The sequence below is a fragment of the Mytilus edulis genome, chromosome 14 (genome assembly GCF_963676685.1).
Source record: "Mytilus edulis chromosome 14, xbMytEdul2.2, whole genome shotgun sequence".
Classification (NCBI taxonomy): Eukaryota; Metazoa; Mollusca; class Bivalvia; order Mytilida; family Mytilidae; genus Mytilus; species Mytilus edulis.
In genome coordinates, this window is record NC_092357.1 from 7,624,338 (window position 1) to 7,644,684 (window position 20,347).

Here is a 20,347-nt window from a genome sequence, read left to right on the forward strand (position 1 = left end):
TTTGTTTTACTCCATGTTAAAGACCCGATGCCATTTTTGAGATGAAAAACAACAATAAAATAGCTGTCCTTTACTTTTTGCCGTGCATGTTCTGATAGTGTGTCATAGATCGATACCCCATACAGGGGTGGATAAAATGGATCATGCCGTATATAAAAGGGGTTCCTAACCCAGGATAAAGTGGAGGGGTTCCTACCCCAGCCCAGGATAAAGTGGAGGGGTTCCTACCCCAGCCCAGGATAAAGAAAGGGGTTCCAACTATAAGTCCCCATTCAAATACACTGATCATAAAAAAGGGGACCTAACCCCGCGAACTCCCCTCCTGTATCCGCCACTACCATATTGTTCCTTTTCTATTTTGGTACACCTTGCCTCTGTTCAGTAATCCTAACGTTGCGCTACTTCGTTGTATCACTAGAGTATTCTATATTCAGTGGAATGTTAACTAGAATACAATTCTTACTTTCTATTCAACTGTAGAAAACTAAGTGTTGCAACTACAAGTAACAAACGGGTGCCAAGATTGAAAGGGTGGAAGAAAACGGGTCGTAAACGTCGTACTTTATTTGGCCTTTTTAACTTTAGTAAGCTTTGGATTTTCAAGTATCTTGGCCTCGAACATCACTGAAGAGACAGTGATTGTCGAAACGCGCATCTGGTGCCGAAAAATGTGTACCGTTTATGTTATTGATAAAGTTTTAAACTATATGATATTGTATCGTATTAGGATATAAGTAACTAGTTTCTTACTTTGGCTATTATTATTCAAATAAGTTAGCTGGCGAAAATGTAAGTTATTCTCAATCATATACAACAATTACATAGATGAAAAAGACCGTCTGTTCGTGTCTGAAAGTACTATCAAAATTAAAGAAAAAAACTTTTCAATTTTCAAGTATGATATCACTCAAAAAGCTGAAGAAACAAAATAAGTGATCCTTTCCAATAGTACCACAGTACCGAAGCAAAAATGAGATCAGCTGTGTATATACAGTGACCGTAACTACGTATACCGGTACTTCTCCTAAGGCAAGGTTCCGCTTGAGTACACACTACAGTAGTTACTGTACTATGCCTCTGATGCTTTTTAATATTCTAAACATCTATATATCTCGTGAAATACAGGATATATGCTATTGTTGATCAAATAAGGGACATTGACTCTGTGCTCCCTAGATCCGCCACTGCATACTAACAAACTATACCGGTACTTCTCCTAAAGCATTGTTCCGCTTGAGTACACACTACAGTAGTTACTGTACTATGCCTCGGAGTCACACACCGTGTCGTAGATGTAAACGTCACCTGTAAAGATTATTAATATTTACCTCATACCTTTATCATCATGTATGTTAAACCGCTTTAAGCAACGGTTGGGATTTATTTTTATTTTACTTATCATTGAAATATTTTACTTTTCGAGTGTGAGTTCAAGTGGCTCTCCCGAGAACTAATTCGATAGTCTTCCTAATGGATATATAAGCTACTTATACCTATCATTAACAGGTAAGAATGATTTTGTCTTTGATCTTACGATATAGGTAATTTTTTACAGGTGTATGTCAGGTGGAATATGTAATATTTTCTGCATAATGATATATATATGTCTAAACAACTACAAGTATTTACAGTCATATTTTGAATATGTGATTTTTTTGAACGACAAATTTTTTACATTTAAATTAACAGGTAAGCGCTTTTAAATTTTTCAATCAAATTTGTAATCAGGAAATTTAAAATGTCAATACAACCGTCTATTTGTTTTGATTTGAATAGTGTGCTTGTTATAACCAATTTTCTAATACACTGGAAACTTGTATTTGTATTTAAAGGACCCATTCATTATAATGTACTTTCGGTTGGCCGTTTTATTTTAAAAGTTCCGGCGACATGAGAAGCCACCTGTTTCCATTAATTTAAAAAAGTCAATTTAACCCCCAAAAACAAAACATTGAAACTTTTAATTGAAATTACGATATTGTAAATAACTTGTGATTCTTTTTACAACTTTTTATATATACACATACCACAGGCACTTGTTTCTGTCAATATGGGGTTTACTATCCATACCCGTACGAAAAATCTTTCATACGAGTATGGATAGTAAACCCCATATTGACAGAAACAAGTGCCTGTGACCATACCAAGTATATAGTCACATTTTAATTTTATGTGAATTTAGAAACATAACTGTGCAGGTTCATCAAACAGAGGTTAAATCCTCATTTTAATTTGCTCGTATTACAGCAACGTCAATGTTTAAAATGCATGCCACATTGATAAGTTCATGTCGAATTTTATAACGTTCCTCGGTACATTATAGCTCTACGTTTATTGTAAATTTTGAATAGTGCCCAGTGTCTAGTTTTATTGAATGCGTTTTTATATTCGGTAAAATGGCCCCTTACTGTATGTCTTATGGAGGATCCTGTAGATCTATAGTGTTAATGCCAATATTCCAAATCAAATCATTTAAAAGCTTATTATATATCTCTATTTTATATGAACTAATACAGGGATAATGTTCTTGTGAGAAGTTAATGAACAAATTGTCTGGACATTGTGTGCCACAAAGTGACATTGTAATTTCATGTGAACTTTTCTTTGTCATCTCTGTTCCCCTACATGTATGTCTTATCCTCCCTCTAACGATTTAACAATACACCCCTGTATAGCTTTGTCATATCCTCCAGGCTAGAGGCGACAAAATTGTCTTTTTATTGACAAAAAGTTGTATGGTTAAAGGTCTCTCACCTGGCCACCTGTAGATGGTTTGTCAGACCATATGTTAACACACACACATATAGGTATATCTTCGATACTTTGTCTGAAATGATCAAATATCAATGACATAAAATGTATATTTTATTGATTTCCCCTAGTGGATTATTTTATTTACCGGTTTACTGTGTTTTTATTTTCATTTGTACTACTAAGTATCATAGCTTTAAAAACGAATATGTTCCTTTCATCTTACTTTAATGAGGACTTGTCTTCGGGACATACCGCGTTATGTACATAAAATATTTATTTTATTAATTGCGAAAGAGACAACTCTCCACCAGGTACCAAAAATATTGGAATTTAGCAACTATAGGTTACTGTACAACTATGACCTTCAACAATGGTCAAAATACATCTCATATAGTAAGCTATAAAGGCACATGAAACATGAAACATGTAAAACGATTTTAAAACACTTTCTAAATGTATGCGTCTGAGGTGCTTTTTTTGGGTTTACCTTTAATAAATTTGTCCAAATTAAGAGCTTTTCTGGATTAGCCTTCATCAGGAACACTCGAAACCAAACATTTGAAAGCCAACAATGTATCAAAAACAAATCACATAAAAAGTTATGATACGTCATCAAAAGGGACATAAAAAATATAAAACCATTTGAGGTCAACGTTTCCTGGGGGAATTGGAACCTTCATTTTTTAATATATAAACTTATAAATGGACAACATCCAAAGACCTTCACGAATATATAATATTTGATGACATGACAACTGAATTAAGTTCGAGTCCGACATTCTTTCCAATGAAAAGGATACATGTATCTAAATAGGAGAGTTTTGTTGTCATTTATAATATACTACCCTGATATGAAACAAATGCAAGACAGAAAAATCTACATTTAAAATTTGGGTCTCGCTTATTAAGTAATGATTACCCAAATAGTCGGTGCATCTGTTGGTTCCAATCTACATTTAAAATGTTGGGTCTCGCTTACTAAGTAATGATTAACCAAATAGTCGGTGCATCTGTTGGTTCCAATCTACATTTAAAATGTTGGGTCTCGCTTATTAAGAAATGATTGTAAACCCAAATAGTCGGTGCATCTGTTGGTTCTAGTTATTGCAACAAACACCCGAGAATCTGGGTTTGGTTTACAGAATAGATAATAATGGGCCAAAAAAACTGAAGAAGTTTTATTTGAAATTCTTGGTGTCGATCTAAGAAAAAGAGAATAGGATTTTTATATGAGACAAAAACACAACAACACAGAAAACCAAATGACATTTAGATGTCAGTATTTGGGTTTCAGCAATAGACAATTGTCTACAATTTGTCAACCAATTAGTCGAGTGAACTGTAATATGCCTCCATCCCATGTGATATAGTGTGTAAGGAAAATGACCGTTCTAATTGTCAAATGCTTAGCATTTCGGGTAGAAAATGGAAGCGACCTTCGCCGCATAACAATGGCTGTGCGATCGCTGTGACTTGCCAATGATATTGTGCAATTGTCTTCATGAATGTAAGTTTATTGCAAACAGTAAGGCGAATACAATAAGCTATAAGGGTCACGTAGTCTTTACCGGTCAACATAAAACAACTTTGACTGGTAACGCCTTCGTTGTTAGATTACAGGGAACACGTACATAAAACAAATTCCTTTCTCCGCTCACACAATAGACTTTATGCTGTCATTAAAATTATGTGATTGAAGCATGAAGCAAATATTTACAGTTGCTCCCGGCTTTCGTGTTAACTGGAAAATTTACAAACTGAAGGTGATATGATTTTGTTGTGTACAATTTATAACACAACGTTTTGTAGATTTACACAAACATTCGGTATTGCTGATCTTTCCTATTTGTTTTGGCTTTCACAAGGTCGTTGGCTTTTTCATTTGAATTGTTTTCATTTTACCATGTCGGGCCTTATACGGTATGGGATATGCGCATAGGTGAATGCCTTATTGTGACCTATAATTGCTTACATTTACGTCATTTTGGACTCTGTTTGCTGGTGGGCATGGTCTCATTAAATTTTCTTTTTTATACATCAATTGATACGTAATCAATCTCATGCATGATACTATTGAAACTTGTCTTCGATTTCAAGCTTTGACTGTTCTTTACTATATGAAGTCAGGCATACTAGTATGTATACACAGCGACTTTGCACGGGAACTCAATAACTATTTCATCTACTACATCATGGATCTATGCAGGTGCGGATCCAGAGGGGGAGGGGGGTTCCGGGGGTTGGAACCCCCCTTTTTTTGGACGATCAATGCATTTGAATGGGGACATATAGTTGAAAGCCCCCTTTGTCCTGGGTTATGAACCCTCCTTTTTTAAATGGCTGGACCCGCCCCTGCTATGACATTCACCAGGGTGGTAAAATATGTCAACGTTTCCACTGGTGACTTCGCCATTTATTGCGAGCTACTTGAGCGTACTGTCTATTGGTTACATAACGATTGTGGTTCATTGTACTCATCCAGATGACTATCGGTTATTTTATTACAAGTCTATTCAAATCAAAGTGTTATTATAGTGGATATTTTTAGTAGACAACATAAACAAGCTACCAAAAACTTGATCAGCCAACAATTAAACAGGTTGCGATGTCTCTATGTTTTTGACATTTTCTATTATTTTTATCCAAAACCGTCTGATAGGAAACTCGCAGATAATCTTTGAATAATGTTAGAAAGATTGTCGCCTCTTACATTGTGTTTATATCTTTTGAAATCTGTCCTTATGTCCTTGTAATTATTATTCATAAAAAGCCCTTTATTAGCCTTCAACGGTTATCGAGTTATTCACAGTCATGTAAGCATTGATAATTTATCATAACTAATCATAATTAATCGTCTTTCGTAGTATGACATTTATACAACAAATCTTTTTAAACAGCATTCGTCCTTATACGACCAAAACCGGTTCGTTTCTAAATTAATGTTACAAAAATAAATTATGAAAAAGGAATACAGCAATTTACAAATGTAGGTCATAGCGACTCAAATGATGCAGATTCTTTTCAGTATTTCAATATAAGGTGTAGTGATTTATCAAGGTATGAGCTATATTCTAATTTTCGAAGCTCAAATTATTTTTTAAATGAGTATACTAGCCTAGGAAGAACTGAAGAAAAATAATCTTGCCCAAAATAGACAAAGAGTATGATCCTCAGCAGTGGCGGATCCAGCCATTTTAAAAAGGGGGGTTCCTAACCCAGAGTAAAGGGGGGTTCCAACTATATGCTCCCATTCAAATGCATTGATCGGCCAAAAAAAGGGGGGGGGTTCCAACCCCCGGACCCCCCCTTCCTTGGATCCACTAATGCTCAGTTGTTCCAGGAAAAGGATATTGTTAATTAAAAGTTTTTTGTCTAACTATTTTTCAAATTGCTTTACTGGAATATTGCACGTTTGACGTTTTTTTAGCCCTGATATTTATGATGAGCTTATTGAAATCCAAAATGCCGTCACTGTGCATTTATAATATTTTAGTATGTGTATGTCATATACATATATGTGTTGTATGTTGGAATCATATTACAACCATGTCGAGTATTTTGTTTACGGTTTGAATACACAATATGTATAGAGTTACGTCTGAACAATGAGAAGATATCTAAGTATCTCATTCTATTTAAATCTAACAAAATGTTAATTGATATTCAAGTTCGTGTCTTTAGTCGGAACTAACATCTTTTGTACAGTGGTCAATTGTATATTTTCAACTCTTTGTCAGTTTATGTAAACATTAGTTACAGTTGTACATGAAGTTAAATCAAACTCGCCCCCCCCCCCCCCCAACTTTTTATGCCAACATTACATATAGTTACAGTTGTACATTAAATTAATATTACAGCATAAAGTTAAACTAAAATTGTCAGACCTTCTATTTCTACCAAAAAAATGACTTGTTGCATGGCTCCGAATTAGACTTTAGCACAAGGATAGTTTAGTAGCCTTAAATTAGAAAGAAACAATAACAGTATTTGTCTTTTATTTTATTTTTCTTATTTGGAGGGGGAAGCACACAAAAGGGCAATACAATTATCTAAAAGAGGATGTCGGGTAGCATTCTTAAGGCGTTTTTATTTGACTGGTTTGACTGTCTTAAAAACGTATTAAGCAATTAAACTATTTAACACGTCATAAGCATTTCCATTCAGTTCTTTTTTCCAACCACCCAATTCAAATTGTCAAAACCATCTTGCTATTTCTAATCTAGATTACATCTTTCCAAAAAATTCCGTTTTAGGTTATTGTGCATAGTACTAAGAGTTCGAGTTCTGGCTATGCTACGACTTGAAATATGACCAAGAGATTTATTCTATATGAAAAAAGAACCAGAAAGTGTTTAATTCTATGTAAAAAGAACCAGTTTTGCATGAACCATTGATTGACCTTATTATTGAATCAAATTTCTATCTAATTTTCCGTTCTGTGATAATTATTTTTATCAGGTTAACATAACCTTTATTAATGGTCGCTCCATGCAGACAATTTTCATACCTCCAAAGTACTTTGTGTTATTTTGCTTTGGTATAATGTTTTTTTTTTCCTTTTATATTTCCATTACCTGTTTTATTACCCAGAACGTATCACCATAACCGTCAGACTTTGCTAACAATACCCCTAACGAGGAAATATATAATGTGCATGGGTTATTTATTGCTTACTTCAATCACAGTTTTATTACCCCGTTTACTGGTAGCGTAAAATGTTTTTGATGAACTTTATGATAACGAAAATTCTTAAGAGTTATATCATAACTCAACTACTGGTATTTAGTTTTTCTATATAACTAAAATATAATCACATATTAGTATTGAGAGTCTACCGGGGAAATTTTCTCAGTATAGAACTGCATATACTTTTAAGTAATGATATGTCACAAACAAAAAACAATTAATTACGGAATTCCAGTGTTGACCTCATAAAAGGAGGGATATCCTAACTTGGCTGCAGAAAATAAAGATATGCTACTAAACGTTTTTCTGTCCAGCAATTAATCATAACTATAGTTCTATTGTCTATATCAGCATTTGTTTTGGGTCCAGTTGTCCACTCTTATGGTCAAACTTATACTTTGGTCTCTTTCCAGGACTATTCTTACTACTGTAAAGGAGATTTCTGTCGGACTTCAACAGAACTGTTTATTTTGATATGTCCCTGTAATTGTTAAATAATGAATGACTTCTATGATGTAAATACAAACCAGACAAGATAGTCATCGCGAGAATGTGCCTGCAGCGAATCACAAATGTCATTATTTTTCTAATGTCGTAACGCTGACATAATTGTTGTACTTCCAGCGACATGAATTAATAATTATATCACGTTTAACGGTTTGAGGACATACTAAACATTCTGTAGGTATATTTTTTTACTTTTTTGGTGTATGTTTTTTGTTGTTGTTGTAAAATTGAATATGTTTATATTTCATTCTTAATGACAAATAAGATATTCAGCGCATGATTATACAAATTCAGTTCAGACACTGTACAACTGTTGTCGTTGGTTCATGACTGTCATATTTGTTTTTCGTAAACTGCGCTATTATAAGTTGGACCGTTATTTTTTCTCGTTTGAACTATTTTAACTCTTAATATTGTCAATGAGGTCTTTTATAGCTGCAAGTATGGTATGAGGTTTTCTCATTATTGAAGGTTGTACGGTGACCTAAAATTGCTCATATCCATGTCATTTAAACTCTGAAGGAATGTTCTAATAGGTCATCATACCACATCACCTTACTTTTATACTAATAAAAAGAAGTACGTGAAAAAACAAACATAATTTATATAGATTAATTAGACTTTGTTTTCTCGTTTGAATGGTTTTACACTGGTCATGTTTTAGGCACTTTAAAGCATGCTTCGGTATGAGTCAAGGCTCCGTGTTGAAGACCGTACTTTGACCTATTATGGTTTACTTTTACAAATTGTGACATGGATGGAGACATGTCTCATTGACACTCATACCACACCTTCTTATATCTATGTAGAACCATTTGCTGCACGAACCTGGATGTGCACAAATTCGGCACACATATAATCACCAAAGAACCCCATATCGGCACCAAAATCTTCCGGATGTATATTTCCTTGTAGATCGCGTTAACCCGAATAAATAAGTGGCTATTTTCCTTTGCTCAACAATGATGGTTATTCGGTTTAATTGACATATAACATATATTTTACATTTCAAAGTATACCCATTCATCTATTACCTAAAATCTCTTCCATGTCAAGACTTTGGTGGAATTTTAAGAATTGAATACTTTTTGAATGTACTTGTCATTAATAATATTTTTGTTTCTAGTAATAATATTTGTTCAGATTAATATTTAAATTAGGTTGATATCTTTGATAAACGATAAATAATTGTAAGATAAATATGAATGTAGATTAACTATAGCCTCACAATGCTGGAATATAATAAGTCTGTTTGCTTTTCAACAAATTGGCGGCAAAATTCTTCTTGTCATGTTGATAGAATCCCTCAGCTGTTAATGATTTGGTGTACTTTACCAGAGTCAGCACACGTGGCTAAACTAGTTTTCCCAAATGCACACGCCTGGCGTAGCTCAAACTCACTTGCTTCTGAGTTGGCATCAGCAGGACCAAAGTACAACATAAATGTGTGTTGAAGGTTTCTCTATCATAAGTTTTGTTGTTCCTCAATCAGGTTGGCTGAGCAACGTCTATGTGTACTTTCGAAAAATTAACCCCAAATAATATAAACAGAGATATGGGCCAACAAATGGTGTACAATTTTTTTCATGTTTGATATACGGATTAATACAATACTCATAATCATTTAGATTCTGGAAATGGGAATTAAACACGAGACACCATAAACTTGACTGCACAGAAGATGTTTGGTTTAGATGAAAATGTCACTTAAATCAATTTTCGTGCTCAATATATGTCTTGTTCCGAGCTTATATGTAAATGTGGCCTATTTGCACTATGAAAAATCTTACAATGATACAGTGTTCCTAGTTTTGAGAAGTAAATGTTTGGATCTAAAACAAGAACAGTGTAATAACCTTTATTTTATTCTATACTGGGCTTTGTTGTTGTTTTTTTGCAACGTGAGAAAAATCTATCATGCAAAGAAAGTGTTTTAACTTAAACAAGAAACTAATTTTTTACCAGTATGCATTTCATAGTACTTACAAAGGAGACGTTATGATTCGTAAAAGTTTACCCGATCCTTGTAATCGTCTAATGCTGCTTATTCTTCTTGTCCCTGGTTGGTTAATATATAGGTTAAGTCTGGGTCAGTATTCACGAGCGAGTTAATAAGGCGAGCCAATAAATTCTAGTATCACACGATTAAAATAAATCTGATGCACTATTTTGAGGATCTGAGATGATAATGATTTGGGTTCAGTATAAAGTAGAGTACAATGAGAGTGAAATAGAGAACAGAGGCGTAATCAGCCATTTAAAAAAGGGGGTCCCAACCCAGGACAAAAAAAGGGGATGGGGTGGTTTCCAACCATATGTCCCCATTCAAATGCATTGATCGTTCAAAAAGGGGGCTTCAAAGCCCCCGAAGCCTCCCCCCCCCCCCCCCTTGATCCACCACTGGAGAATATATATGGTAAACAAAATAAAGAACAAAGAGAATAGAAAATATATATGCAAAACAAAATTTAAGAATACAGGCCTGAAGACCCTCATTATCTCTTTGCATTGACTCACTGTTAGAAAGTTTTAAGGCTTTGTTTTGAGTAGTGACTTCCGTCTTCTGGTGTTCTGACTTAGAATTTAGAATTTAGTTCGGGAAACCATTGTACACCGTGACATTTAGTCGTATTTTAAGCCAACGGCGTAAAGCAAACACGTTACACTTGGTTCTGTGGATCAATATTTACATTTGTGCTATCATTGGTAACTCTTTTCATTCTGTCGAACGTTTAAATTTAAGTCAGAGCAAATATGTACATTGTAAATGTGTTTGGCCAAGTTTTGAAAATCCTTGGGCATACATATAGAATAAACGGAAATCGGATACATTTCATATATCATTTAAAGATGTTTGTCTGTTTTTCGAAATATCGTCTGAATGAAATGATTCAGTAAAAACCATTTTTGAAAATTATGTTATATATATAGGGTTGTATTTGAAGAAGTATTAGTCCATTGAGCGAGTATACATTTTTAATAAAATTGAGAAAGGAAACGGGGAATGTGTCAAAGGAACACTAACACGAACAAATAACCGGCGTTTTACGTTTCCGCAAATTGGCATTACTTTTCCGGAAAAAAAAGATGACGTTTCCGGAAAAAAAAGTTTACGTTTCCGCAAATAAATATCTTACTTTTCCGGAAAAAAAGTAACTATTCCGGAAAAAATAAATTATTGCTTTTCCGCAAATAATTGAGGAATACCTGTTGATCGAAAGCAAAGCCATAATATAAAATAAATATTAAGTAAGTCAAAGGTCATCATAACATGCAAGTAAACTTCATCATTTAAATCTATGAAAACGTATGTTCAAAAGTCAGCACTAATCAGAAATATCTTGATATGAGTTCATAAGTCAGTTCTGGCAGAATATTTGTAGCCAACACGCGCGCCGCTCAAAGTCCACAGTAGTACATTCACCGTTTACAAGTTTTGTATTTTGTTCAAGAACTTAAAGAAGTCCATCTTCTCCTTTTCACATTTCCAAACGGGTGCTTTTACAGTTAGAGTTCTCACCTTTATGTAAGATGTTGTTTGCAGTTTCAATAACACATCGATAAAAACAAACAAAAAATGTTAGGATGGCTAGCGTAAAACTGCTCGTTCAAGTGGGCATGAAAAGACTCGGCACTATTCGTGTTTTCGTAACAGCAGTATGCATTACACATTCAAAGTCATTATGAACTACCTCGGGCTGGAGAGTTATTCTTCGGGTAGTGCACACATCAATAAGCCGATCCAACAGTTTCGTGTAACATTCCTCGGATTTAAGTGGAAGTAACGCAAATACAAGACGAATGTAGTTACCATTTTTACATCCATGTATCGAATAAACTGAGTTGGTAGAAGAATTTCGGACAGGATTTAAATGTGCCATCTATGAAAATATCAGTCATTTCATTACATAGACATACCAAGTTGGTATAACGATTCCGGAATCAAAATCATTGACTAATTAAAAGTTAATATGAGTTTCAATTTTGTTAGTGTTCAAATTTATTTGTCTTAATGTCTCGTGAATTTCTAATCTACATTAGGTAATTTTGGAAACTGCTTTCGCCTGTCTCTGTATAAGGACATAGCAACATTTTTCAAGTCAATATATTATATTCAATTATTTATAATTTACCAGGTAAATTTCCGGAAAAGTAATAAATACAAATTGCGGAAACGTATACTTTAAATTTGCGGAAACGTAGCATTGGGACTTTGAAAAATTAGCGGAAATGCAATACGCCCCAAATAACAAGTTCTGTGACAATGGACGTCAAATGCATGACAAAGCATTTCAAGAGACTCTAGTATATATTTTGCATTTTGCGTCGTTGTGTTGATGTCTCTTTGATTTATAACTCACATCTCCTTTTATTGAAATATAAGAATCGTTGCCACTTTTTAAAATCATTGTTGGTGAATAAAGAGAAGCATTTCATCAAAAGTTTTAAGCTTTTTATTCACTCTCTCAAAAAATCAAGTAATCAGGACTAATTATATATGTGATGAAAGTTGTAAATGATTCCTAAAAAAAAGCCTTATCCTTAAATCTCATCGTTTCATTCAATAATTTGTTTGTATTTATTTTTATAAAAAAGATTAGTATGGAAATCTCAAAACGGTTGAGTAAAGGCATCGAACAAACGCCAACCTATTCACCCTATGTAAATCTTATACATTAATAATATGTGTCTTGGTCGAATGCTGTTATTGCTATAATTCTTGATTAAAAATAGAGCACCTCCACTTTATGTTTTTAGAATACAATGTTTATACGTGATTTATAATTAAATTGAGTCAAACAAAAGAGTTAACTTGGGTACAGAAATTCAGACCCAAAAAAAAACTTGCTTTAGTAGGCATCTATCTGTTTTGATGTTTGGCGTATAAATACGCACAGCCACATTCAGTCAAAACGGGGACTATAAATCCGATGATATTTTAAATATCAAGAGCTTTTAAATATTTCGTTAAAGAATTTAAATGAACTAAGGATAATTTCAATAATCCTTTTACTAAGGTAAAAATAAAAATTAATATCGCCATCGCCGTTAATGTGAACTCTGACATTAAAATTCAAAGGAAGTGTTAATAATGTATGTTAACGTTATTTAAACGGTTAATAAACAACTTAAATTAAAGATTATTTACTTTGAAAATGCCTTTTATATAAATCTAAAGTTGTCAAATAATATGTAATGTATTGAAGTATGATACATTAATTCTTACTGTAAATAGATATATTTTCTTGTGTGGTATCTTGCAATATCAAACTGTATCTAACAGAGAGCTGAACATTACGCGATAAAGTTTTTAAATTGCTCGCCGAGTTCGGTGGTATAATCAAGATGGTCGAAGAGAGGTGTCCTTTTGGATTTGGACCTCAATGATGGAGTCTCTTCTAATCGTTGAAATTTGTTTTGTTCAGAAAAGACAGAATCATGATGAAATCTACGAAAATTACCCTGGAAGCTTTCTTTGTGCCATGGGTGTTCAGTCTAGTGGATTCCATAAAAGGAGGGATTTCACAGAGCCTTGCCATCTTTAAACCAAAAGTTTAAGCATCGTCTAACTGGCAAACATTTACATTTTAAATCTTTGGTTCGATTTTGGGTGGAATGATAACGTAGCCATGACATCGTATAGGTGGTTTGTTGGTTTTAGGGCGCCCTTAATCAGTATTCGCCGAGCGTAGCCTAAGTGGAATTTTTAACGTTATTATATATGCAAACAGGTTTTCTGGGGGTTTTCATGATAACCTCGCCCTTTGTTAGCACCTACATTGTCTGTTAGTCATTGGCTTTCAAATTTATTTTTCGTTTAAAGCGTTCCCGAGTAAGGTCAATCCTGAGAAGCACCAAACCTGTAAACTGTTGTTTTCCCAAAATAACATGATTACCCAAAAAAAAGATATAAAGTACGTGTTATACGTACGCTCCTAGCAAAAACTACCTTCAAGTTTATGTGTTGTAGAATCCCTATAAAATGCAAATATAATTTCGATCAAATTGATCTTTCCACCCACTATTACACCTTTGTGGTGTTTAGTCATACCTCGTTTGGTTTACACACCGAGATTTTAAATCGGATTGTTATGAAATTTGGTCTGAAGTTAAACTTTTAACGCCCATTGTTATTCTTTGCTCCTAATGCTCTTTGGAATTTTCAAGTATTTCAAAAATGAAAATATTTGTTATGGGTTTTTTTTTGCGCTTTTTTGGCAAATATGAATAATTGATCATGTCAAATTTGTAGAGAAACACTAAAAGATGAATAGATAAATAACCAAACAAACAAAAACCCTACTTGTATCTCAAGATGGCTGATAAGTTTCCTACATATGATGCAATTTTGAAAATTTACAGAAAAATTTACGACTTTTTTGCACATCAGAAATAAAAATACAGATAAAACATATATTTTAGATATTTTCAAGACCTTTAAAGGTTTTTGTGGACAGTTTTGTTATAAACTTGATGTAATATCGTTTTTCCGATAATTTGTAAATGTTTATCAAAACTAATATCCCATGCATTCTGATCAATGAGTGAAATAAAATCTGCAACGTAATCATTTTATCCAGAAAAATCAAACTGTCATGTTTTAGGGTCAATTTTCAAATAAAGAAACTATAATTATTAAGCAATATTTCATAATCAATTGTCATAAACAGCCCTCTACCCAGGAAACACAACAGGGGTAGTAATGGTGTCAAATTTGAATAACACGTCGGGTGTACACTTGCAATTATAAATTATAAAGCGGAAACTAAAATCGACCTTATACAAATACAAATAATACAAAGAGCTGCATTACATGTGTAAAATAGGTATTCCAAAACAGGAAATTTAGATATTTAAGGTCAGTCGAGGTAAGCCAATTTCATGTCGGCAGGTATTGTTTTATTAGCAGTTTTTTTAAAAGCTTTATTCTTTTGAAAATCTCCTAGGAAAAGTTTAAATCTTTTTATTTCAGAAATATTAACAAATCGAAGATATGTTCTCTCTTAATAATTCCGATTATATTTTGCTTCGATTCGTCTTCATAATTGGGTGTCGCATGCTTTGCCAGGTATTTAGCTTTGTGTTTTCAATGTGCAGGTCAAATTATTGTTAGAACACAACGTCGACTTGAACCGGACTGTTGCACTAACATTAGTCCTAGGTTGCACCACATTATATTCTCGTTTTCCCTTTTCATCGTGACACCACGCTGCGCAATGGCCACTAACCGTATAGACTAATGCACTGTCGTGTTTTTCTTTACTTAACTCAGTGATACCACTTTTTTTTTAATTTCTTAAAAGGTAATATTTATTCCTTAAATCAAGGATTTGTATAGTACTATACAAATCCTTGCTTAAATGAAACAAACATTTTATATTAAAAACAAGTTATTGATTTTAAAAATACTTTGCACTGATCGTATTCACTAAAGAAAATGGAATTTATGCTAATTTGCGAAAGTTCAAAAGTTTATTTGATGGCCTTCGGTGTTAGTAAATAGTGAAATATGAATTTTATATTTCTTTATCTACATTAGTAAATTGTTTATCTATTCTATAACTTATCTATAATTTTGTAATCTTAGACGCTGTATTTTTCAATTGAAAAGATATCCTATGGGCGCAAGTATATTTCCAGCTTAAAATAATGTTAACAAATTCAATATGTATCGTGATTTATAGAAGAAAAAAACCAGTTTTTTATACATTGAAATGAAATATTAAAAGTTTAGACATATGTTATTGTAAAAGAGGTACCATGATATATTTCTTCATTTCATATATTAAGTCACATACATTTAATTCCAGGCAGAACTAATAAATAATAAACCAGGTCGTTAGTTTTTATCAGAAGTTCATTCATGGACTTTTGTATTTCATACTGTATTACAAGTCATTGTTTGATTTGAATAAAAAAAAAATACTGGGAACTAATAAATGAACTAAATTATTGGATTTAAAAAAATTATCATTTAAAGTTTATTTCTATTTATTAGAGAACATGAATTATTTCAGAAGAAGAAAAAAATAACATTTTATTATTATTTTATTTTTTTCAATTCAAAATATTTTATTGTTTAAATATCAATTGTACATTTAAACAAAGGGATTGGACAAAAGGCAGTACCTATACAAATCCTTTCCCATACAAGATGGATTGAATAACATGCATGGTAGTATATTTTATCATTTGGTATAGACAAATTATTGATTACAAGTTTAAAATGATATGCCATGAATTGAATTGAAATCGTCGTCCTCTCTATTTTCGTATGACACATTTTTTTCAGAATTAGAAACTTTGAAATTCCAGAAATGAGGAGCTAATTCTTTTTTTTTTCACCTGTCACAGGTAAATATTGATACGGAAGCAGATTAGTCATATATCTGCGCATGCCCTTAATTAATGACACATTCAAAGATGACTGGACTATACTTTCAATTTTTCAGGTGAAAATGGGGTCTAGGAAAGACCTAGGTGGAACAGACCAATGTTTGGACCTCATACGAGGGGCCCAGGTATGTAAATTGTAAAAGTAAAGCCCAATATTCTCTATTTACAACTTTTTCCAATCCAGGTGTCGAAGTTCTAATCATATCACGAAATTTAAATACCGGTAACTATAAATAGAACAATATCTAATTCAGGTAGGAGTTCCCTTTAATGTGTCCAATTACAGGTGTGAAGTAAACATACCGAGAAATTCGACAGATCATCTGCACATATTGCAGCTATATTTTGTCTTTTTTTTTTTATGTCTGGATGACTTCCCAATGAATTAAATCAACATAGGAGTGATTGACTTTGTTTACATCCTGCGGTGAATAAAAATATTTTACCTTTTTACCTGTACCTGTACCTGTACCTGTCTATGTGAGGGTTTCCCATTTTATGATTTATATGACCACAGAATATATACCATATTTCAATACAGACTTTATGAAATTAAATGTTAATTCTGTGATAAATTACGTGAATTTGCATCCAGAATAATTTTTTTAAACATTTTAAAACTTACTTTCGAATCTAGAATAAAAGTACGTTATTTAAATAAATTTGGAATAAAATGTATGATAGGCTCTTATATTTTTAAGACAAATATATCAGGCTTAGTACTATACAAATAAACATGGTTGCAATTTGAATTCCATGTAAAAAATTTCCAATTGAAATAAACGAGCAATGCAGAAAGTTTATTGACATTGAAATAACATGGAATTCTAATCCTACAGCCCAGGCCCAATGTTCTATTTGTCCCTAAGAGCCATTAACAAAAACAAATGTTCCTCCCTATATTATCAGTACTACTAGTAGTTTTTGACATAATTTCTTTACGTTTCTTGGACATCAACGATTTCAAAAGCATTTATGACCAACAATAGTCATGATTCAGACAGAATCAATAGTGGATTTTTGTTTTATTGTCATTGAAATTGAATAGTTTTCCAATAAAAAGGTATCGTGTATTTATTACAAATTGTCAATAATATAACTTGCTGTAGTGAGTAAATTTGTTCTAAACTGGTCCGGTCCGGTACGTTTCTACGTTTAAACACTTTGTACTTTTGAGGGGGAAAAACATCGTAAACATGCTAAACAAGGCAGCCCCCAAACAAGAAGCCATTCTGAGCTGAGACTACATAAACACTTAGGCCTTCCAGGGTAGCTCACACTTAAGTAATGTCACCACTTATGTGAAAGCCCACATAAGACATTCATGCTCCCAATAGTGGAACTCCAGCATCCCTTGGCTATTCACTGGGACAGGGGCGGATGCAGGAATTTTCGAAAGAGGGGGTGCTAACCCAGGGCAAAGGGGGGGGTGCAGGGGGGGTGCAAAACATATGTCCCGATACAAATGCATTGATCGGCAAAAATAAAGGGGGGTGCGCACCCCCGGAACCCCCCCCTGGATCCACCACTGCTGGGACATGCTCCTCAGAGACATACTCATGTCGTAGTCTAGTGCAAATAATTATGAAGATCTTGAAAGGCTATTATGTTTTTTTTCTTTGAAGCGTCAAATCATAAATTCAAAATAGCCTTCGAAGACGTCATAATTTTTTGGACTAGTAGTCCTGGTCAAAATTAAGTGTTATAAAACAGAATGATTGTAGAACTATTTGAATTGTGGTTATGGTGGACAATTTAGAAGCTTCATTCATAGGCAGATTCAGCAGGTCCCAGCCCCCCTCCCCCTTTTGTCAGAAATGGTTGATTGTATAGGAAATCACAGAAGCATGACTAAGAGTAAGAGCCCCTCTTTATAAAAATTCTGGATCCACCAGTGTCATTTACTTTAGGTACCCAACCAGTGTAGGCTTTGCTTAAAATATCTTAATTCCAGTCCGAAAAATAGTTTATTTTTATGGATATTTTACCAGCACAGACTACATGTACATAAAGAATTTGTTGTAAGCGCTGGAAAAAAAGAAAATATGCTAATTTGCTGGCTTTAAATAATTTAAGTTAAAATAAATGTAGAATTTTAATTAAATCATCCCTTACCATTTAATAAACTACCATTTTTGGAGTCAAAGCAGCGGGGATCCAGAACTTTTTACAAGGAGGACCCTGTGCCTTATGAGGGGTCTGCCTGCAGTCTTGTTTTAGTGATTCCCTATATAATATTAAAATCAACCAAATTTTTCCAACAAAAGGTTACGGCCGAGGCAACCAGGATCTGCATATAGCATATTCATTTAAAATAAAAATTACTATTTTATGGAGTCTAGTACTCCTAATGATTATTCCATTAGTTTTAGTGAGAATGCTCAGAGTTAGATTTTGATTTACAAATGATGAGAAGCTGTTCCATGGACATGGAGACCAAAAAGAGTAATTTATTAAAAATTGTAAAATTGAGTTCTTGCTAGGTGTCATTTGACCATTACTTTTGAAATTGCAATCACTGAAACATTGTGCACATTGTTTAAGTTTGCGTCTTTCAAAAAACTTATAAACTTATGAAAATTGATCAAATGAGATTCTGATCTAAGGAGACAAATTTAAACTACATGTATCATGTGTAACAGTTGGTTCAAATAAAATGATAGAATTGATTTACCATTAAAATGTGAGAATGATGAACTATATAATACACATTCCTATAGGATAGTAACAGGATAGAGAAAGGAATGAAATTCTCTTCATACAATGATACCTTGTTCAGGTTGATGGATGTTTTTAAGGTTTAAATGGGATAACAAACTCTAGACACTTAAAAGAGACAAATATTGAATTGGGACACATTTTATTTGCATATTTATGTGTACCTTAAGTCCATTACATGATTACATGTATTACTTGCTAAATTTTTCTATGCAAAAGACTTGTTTCGACAGTGTTGAATTTTCTCCAAACTTTCTGACACTTTGTAAGGGGGGTCTAAGTGTGATACTGGATAAGCATGACCCATGAAAGTCAAATTATTTTGTATGAAGTCGGGCTGGACTTGTAAAATTACACAGCGCTTTTATTACACTTATAAATGGGATACAGCTTTCTGACAAAACATTCGGCTGAAACAGGATCAGACCAAATTCCCCTCTCCACCCACCCCGCCCACCCCCTATGAGACCCCTTTGTATTCCTTTCATCATGTCCGTCGGATTCTTTTGCCTTTCTTTGAACTTGTATTTGATGTTTGTTTGTACATGATTTGATGTGTAACTGTTGTTGGATGTGCAATGTTTACATGTATATAACCTTGGTAGACATGGTAGAGGTTCAGCTTATAGGAAAACACTGAGAATCAATAAGGAGAATTGTAATATAAGAGATATTAATACTTTGTAATTATTGTAATTTGTTAGTCAATGCAGGAAATTACCACATTTAATCACATCAATTTTTATGTCTAAAAATATGGCATGACATATTGCAAAAGTCATTAAATGGTATAGCATCATTAATTAAAAACTCTGCAGAGTATCAAATACAGATGAATATGAAAATGAGGAGATGTGGTATGATTGCCAATGAGACAACTATAATCCACCAAAGTTCTTGAATGAAGTGGATGTATAAAGCAATTTATCTATTTTACGTTATACATGACTTTTTTTTTTGCACTTTAGCTTTTTTACTGCAGTCATGCTAAAAGTGCATAACCTTGTTACAAAAATAAATGCCAAAGGATGATTTTTTTATTTTTCAAACTCATAAAATTGTTTCCCCAAGGAAATAAGAAAGTGGAAAAAGCACCAAAAAAATGTTTCTTATTCTATAATACAAATAAGGTTTGGTTGGAATCAAATGATATATTTTTTTTTGTTCTCAGTTGTATAAGAATTACAGTCAGAAGTTGTTGTAAGTTAAGCGCAAACATATTCATACATGAACTTGCTGAAAAATACTTTTTGACACATACATGTATCATTTATGTATATATTGT

The 20,347-nt window shown here is 33.2% G+C and overlaps 1 protein-coding gene across 18 annotated transcripts in view; it reads left to right on the forward strand.

Moving 5' to 3' along the window:
• Positions 1 to 1,255: 1,255 nt before the first annotated feature.
• The window catches only part of LOC139503208 (microtubule-actin cross-linking factor 1, isoforms 6/7-like), a 122,069-nt gene continuing 102,977 nt past the window's right edge, over positions 1,256 to 20,347 (forward strand). For 15 of the 18 annotated variants that reach the window (XM_071292951.1, XM_071292950.1, XM_071292960.1 and 12 more), the window contains exon 1: positions 16,338 to 16,469. In XM_071292951.1, coding sequence (XP_071149052.1) covers positions 16,344 to 16,469 — 126 coding nt within the window. In that variant the 5' untranslated portion in view covers positions 16,338 to 16,343. Of the gene's footprint in view, positions 1,507 to 16,337; positions 16,470 to 20,347 lie in introns of those variants that run through there. The other 3 variants (XM_071292954.1, XM_071292958.1, XM_071292964.1) reach the window with 1 other exon arrangement.